Source organism: Nicotiana attenuata, unplaced genomic scaffold (genome assembly GCF_001879085.1).
Source record: "Nicotiana attenuata strain UT unplaced genomic scaffold, NIATTr2, whole genome shotgun sequence".
Classification (NCBI taxonomy): Eukaryota; Viridiplantae; Streptophyta; class Magnoliopsida; order Solanales; family Solanaceae; genus Nicotiana; species Nicotiana attenuata.
The window spans coordinates 35,538-40,999 of record NW_017671525.1 but is presented as its reverse complement, the minus strand read 5'-3'; the positions used below and the strand labels follow the sequence as shown (position 1 = coordinate 40,999).

Genomic DNA, 5,462 nt, shown 5'->3' with positions numbered 1-5,462 from the left:
TATAATAGTTGAGGGGCAATTTAGGCCCTTTTCCGTTTTTATAATAAAGAGAAGAAAGAAAACTAGTGGCTGTGGCCTGTGTGCTAAGAAACGACGAGCTGTCGGTTCATGTGATGTACAAATGGGATAAAACTCAGAATAGACGTGGACCCCATTCCTGTCCTCTCAAATTTCAAAAGTTGTCTCTTTCCACGCCACAAAGCATCAAATTATGGTCATGGGATGGCCCCCCCAACTCCCTCATTAAATTTTCACTCCTAAATTTCAACTTTCCTTATTCTTATTATTAAGTAATAAGTAATTCTCTAAGCCATCAGGACGTGAGCATTGGTCAATTCTCTCACTTGTTTGAACATTACGCACCATCTCAATATCCAGTCCTTTTTTTTTCTTTCTTTTTTCGGTTGAAACATTCTTGGTTGTCTTTTGCTTTCCTGTAAAGGGGGGTTTAAGCATTTTACTCATAGCGCAACAGTTCAGGTTTTACCATCTTGCTTTTGTATTTTGAATCTTTTGCGTTCAAGATTGAAGTTTTTTTTTTTTTAAATGATTTGATGTTTTGGGTCTTTGATATTTCGTGTTTTTCATTGTAGCAAACATGTTGGTTATTCAGTTGCCCCTTGGATTGATCAACATAGCGGGTCATGCTACCCTAAGTAAAGAATTACACTGGCTCTTTTCTGTTTTTGCTGGTATCGTCATGTGTAGAATTGTGAGTTTCTTTTTTGTCTCCTCTTATATTTGGAGCCACATAATGGTTCTTTTTTTTTGGGGGGGGGGGGAGGGGGGGTGTGAAACTGGGCAATTACTTGCTCTTATTGTGTGCAAATTTCGAATTTATTTATGTTAAAATTCACATATTTTTGCTCCTTTTGACTCTTAGATTCTAGACCCTTTTTAAGTGTAATGTGATGCATTAAGTGAAATATGGCCTACTTGATATTGAAACTTGTAAACATTCTTGCTTGCAACTTTTGGCTTTCTGGTATAATATTTAATCTATAGAAGGCGTAGACGGTTAGCTGAATGTTTTGGATTCCCTAAAGTATAACCTAATGGCTATGTTGCTCGGACTCCTCGAAAATATCGATGGGTGCGTGTCGGATCCACCAAAATAGTGTATTGTTGGAGGATCCTACACGGTTGCGACAACTGTTTTGGAGACTCCGCGCCACATAGCCGAATGTTATTTATCTGTACTTATTACAATGCATTCGCTGGATAATATTTGTTTTTTGCTTATTAATTGAAAAAGAGGAGGCTTTAATATACAATTCTTAGAATGGTATCCTTAGCTCTGCCAAGAGTTAGAACTCGTATGCCTCTTTGGCTTTCAGGTTTCTCTTGTCATGGTAGTTCAGAAACAAACTTTTAGCATGTGTTATTGCTCTTCGTCTTACTTTTGAAGGTGTTATTTTCTTTTGTTGAAGGTTTATCAATTAACAGGTACTATAAGCCCTTTGTTCTTCAATGGATATATTAAACTTGATGACAAAAAGAAACTTGAATGGAACAACAGGTAGTAATCTTACCTTTCATGTGAATTTTTGATCTTTTCTTTTCCATTTTTAGTGATATAGCTTGTGTATCTTGGTTGGTGTCAGTGTCTTACTGAGGAATCTCTCTTCTTTTCAGAGGTTTTTCCACTTTTCATGCGCTCCTTGTAGCGGCTGCTTCTCTGTATCTCTTGATTGAATCAGATCTTTTCCGTGATGGTGCTCCAGATGACTTAATGATCAATAGAACATCAGCTTTTTCAGACACCATACTCGGGGTATTAATGCCAATACTACTGTCATTGACTTTCTTTTAGCTTACAGATTCAAATGGCTGCCATGTTTTCTCTATATTGTTAGTTAGTCAGATTTGACGTCTTAAATAAAAATTACTTTAGCTGAACAAATGTTTTATCCAAATTGTGAAGTATGTTAGACAAGTTTGATTATTAACACTGTAGGGAGAGCAAAATGCTTAATTCATATTCCTATTGTTTTCGGTTTCCTAGGGTAGTAACACAATCGCGGCTTTACTTTCTCAAGACTACTCTGCTATCACTTTCCCTGAAGGACGTAAATGTGATAATGTTGTCTTGGTTTTTTTTTTGAGGGTTCGCATATGAACTACTTCGTTCTTCCATCATCTAATTCAACTCTAGCCTTATTATGCTGGATGTATGTTCTATTCTCAACTCTAATGTTATTTGTATGGTGAAACAGATCTCCACTGGCTACTTTCTGGCAGACTTGGCAATGATTTTCTATTACTTCCCAGCCTTGGGTGGAATGGAGTATGTAAGCATCATGAAGCAGTGTATTTTCTTCTATAATTCTATCGTATAACTTGGGGTGGCTGTAAGTATCAGAAATCCATGTATTGCCTTTGAATCTTTATTTGCTCCTCCAGGTGTTACATCACGGACTCTCAATGTTTGCAATTGTTCAATCCCTTTTAAGTGGTCAAGCACAGATATATATTTTTATGGTACTCTTTACCGAGAGTACTACTCCGTTTGTCAATTTAAGATGGTAAGAGCAATAGCATCTGCCATTCCTTGTCTTTTCTTAACCAAACATTCTACATTAATGACTTCCATCAATATGTGCATGCAGGTACCTTGATGTTGCTGGTCAAAAGAACTCTAAGCTCTACGTCTTCAATGGAGTAACTTTATTTTTTGGCTGGCTGGTATGGTTTATGACAATACATTTTCTTCAGTCTTTGTTCTTGCAATTATGCAGATATAGCATGTTACTTATATGAAGCTAAGCTGGGATGGCTATTCAATTTTGGACAAATTAATATGAGAAAAAAATGATCTTTTTGAATTTACGTATACATCTTTGCTCGTAAATTGGCAAATTGTTTTTCTTTTTTTGGTGGAGGAATATTATTATGCACAAGATACTTTGGATTTGTCCTCAAGACAAGTGTGGCTAACTATCTCGAACATTTGCTTCTTTTATGTTCTGTTCAAGTGTAACAACTAGTTCTGCGTCTGTGTTGCTAAAAATTCCTAAGATCAACGCTGTCCTGGACCTTGCAAATGGATAGTACATATGCCTTGAGGTTTTTTGCTCCTTGTTTATGTTACAAGGATGTTAGTTACACACTTTGTTTGTTTGATATGATTATCTTGTTTTAAACAATAATTCAGCGACTTTTGTAGATGGAAATCCAAAAATATTATATTTGTGACTAATAGATCAAAATATCCTCATTTTCAGAAACCACCTGGGTTTTAAGCAATATTACAAACTTACTATAGTACTAAGTATTATCTTTGAAGTTAAGATTAATAGGATCATGAATCTTTTAATCAAGAATTTTGAAAATAGATGGAAATTTCAAGTTAGTTGTATGTTTGAGAAAGCAAAATCTTGAATTGTTATTAGTATTTCTTATTCTCATTTGACTTGGTTCTTTTTTAGCTTTTGATTGTTAACTTATGTCGCCAAGAAACTTCTGATGCTAGCTTTTAAACTTCAATTTTTATAACCGAGGTTTTTTGATGTGATGCTTTCAGGTTGCGAGGATTGTTTTGTTTCTCTTCTTTTTCTATCACATGCTTACCCATTTTGATCAGGTAAATACCTATTTGCACAATGTGTACTGTTTTAAGGCCTATTTTTTTTTGAAAAGCGATACATTCTTACACTTTGTTCTTCAGATCAAGAAAGTTTATCCACTGGGCTTCTATAGCTTGTTAACTGTACCTCCTGTTTTGGCACTGCTGAATATTGTCTGGTTTTGGAAAATTGCAAAGGGTATGATTAAAACTTTGAGAAAGGCGAGACACAGCCAGTAGGACGAGTCTTTTGGAGCTTGTGCAGTAATTTACTAGATTTCAAGTTTATGAAATTAACCTCTGTGTACAGTTATTACTCCTTGTTTTTGTCTTTCAAATATGTACTACTTCATTGAGTTACTGAACCAACAAAACAAGTGAGAACCTAATTGTAATTAATGTTATTTTTTACATCAATGTATTACTTAATCATGATTAATTTATATTGTTTGATGTAAATACTACAACAACAACATACCTAGTATTATCCCACACTATGAGTGACAAACGGGCTGGTCGGGTCGGGTCGGATATGGTTCGGGTCGAAAATGGATAATGAAAAAAGGATCAATTATCCGACCTGACCCATATTTAATACGGATAAAAAACGGGTTAACTGTCGGATAATATGGGTAACCCATATTATCTATGACTTCTTGTATATGATCACTTTTGGTAGAATTCTTAGTCTCCCTAACTTGAGGAACTCCTAATTTGATGCTTTATAAATATAAAAGTTAGACCCATTGGTTACTCATTGGTTATCCATTTTCTAAACGGATAATATGGTTCTTATATATATTTGACCCGTTTTTAAAAAGTGCATTATCCAACCCATTTTTTAGTGGATAATATGGGTGGTTAACTGTTTTCTTTGAACCATTTTGCCACCTCTATCTCACACCGTGGAGTTTGGGGAGGATAGTGTGTACGCAGACCTTACCCCTACCTTGTGAGGATAGAGAGGTTGTTTGACGTAAAACTTGATTAGTTTTTCAGCCTGCACCACTGCTCATGTTGGAAAAAAATACAGTACAATATTGGTTTGTTGAAACCAAGGAAGATGTGGAGACAAGTCACTTTAACCCTTTTGTAGGTGGAAATTATGTATTATAAAAGCCCCCGAAATGTTGGATTTTTTCCTTTATTTTTTGTTTTTTAATCTGATGAAAGATAATCCTTTTGGATAAAGCTAAAACTGCTACGTAAAATAGCAACCTTTACAGTTCAACACGCACGTTTCTTGGAGAGATTCTCCTGCACAATTTATTTTTTAAATCATATTACCTTGGAAAAAAAACACCAGAAAATAAGAGGAAGAAAGATTCTCTCTCTTTTTTTAAAAAAAACAAATGGATGATCGAGCAGGCAAGAATACAATAATGAGCATCTGCGTTGTGCCTGCCCCATGAAATATTATAAACCAGGACTCTTGTGAGACAAAAGACTTGTATTATAAATTGGTTTATTTTAATTTTGATAAATTAAAATCGATTAAATTGTTTTGTTTGATGTTAATAAAAAGTCAATCCAATCCAATGGTGGACCCTCCAACCCTATTGGCCTGATGGTTATCTATTTGATAATAAATTAATTAAAATGAACGAAAATAATAAAATATTTTTTCTGACCAATTGTAACGACCTGACCGATCGTGTTTGAGTATCAGGACCTCGTCCCCCTATTTGGTGCTTCCCGTAGGTTAATTTGATGATATGTAACTTACATGGATGGGTGGTTTGGTTTTCGTGGGGTTCAGATTGAGTTGGAACACTGAGTTTCTATTTTTGGAAGCCTTAAGTTGTAAGAGTTTACCAAGGTTTGATTTTTGTATTAACAATCTCGGATGGATGATTTAAAGGTCCCAATAGGCTCGTATAATAATTTTCGACTTGTA

The 5,462-nt window shown here is 35.0% G+C and overlaps 1 protein-coding gene across 1 annotated transcript; it reads left to right on the top strand.

Moving 5' to 3' along the window:
- Positions 1-210: 210 nt before the first annotated feature.
- Positions 211-4,008, top strand: LOC109208801 (transmembrane protein 56-B). The gene is made up of 9 exons (XM_019371953.1): positions 211-480; positions 594-712; positions 1,431-1,519; positions 1,636-1,774; positions 2,217-2,291; positions 2,404-2,525; positions 2,610-2,685; positions 3,524-3,583; positions 3,668-4,008. Exons 2-9 carry the CDS (start codon positions 599-601, stop codon positions 3,803-3,805), a joined length of 813 nt encoding a protein of 270 aa, XP_019227498.1. The 5' UTR covers positions 211-480; positions 594-598; the 3' UTR covers positions 3,806-4,008.
- Positions 4,009-5,462: the final 1,454 nt, after the last annotated feature.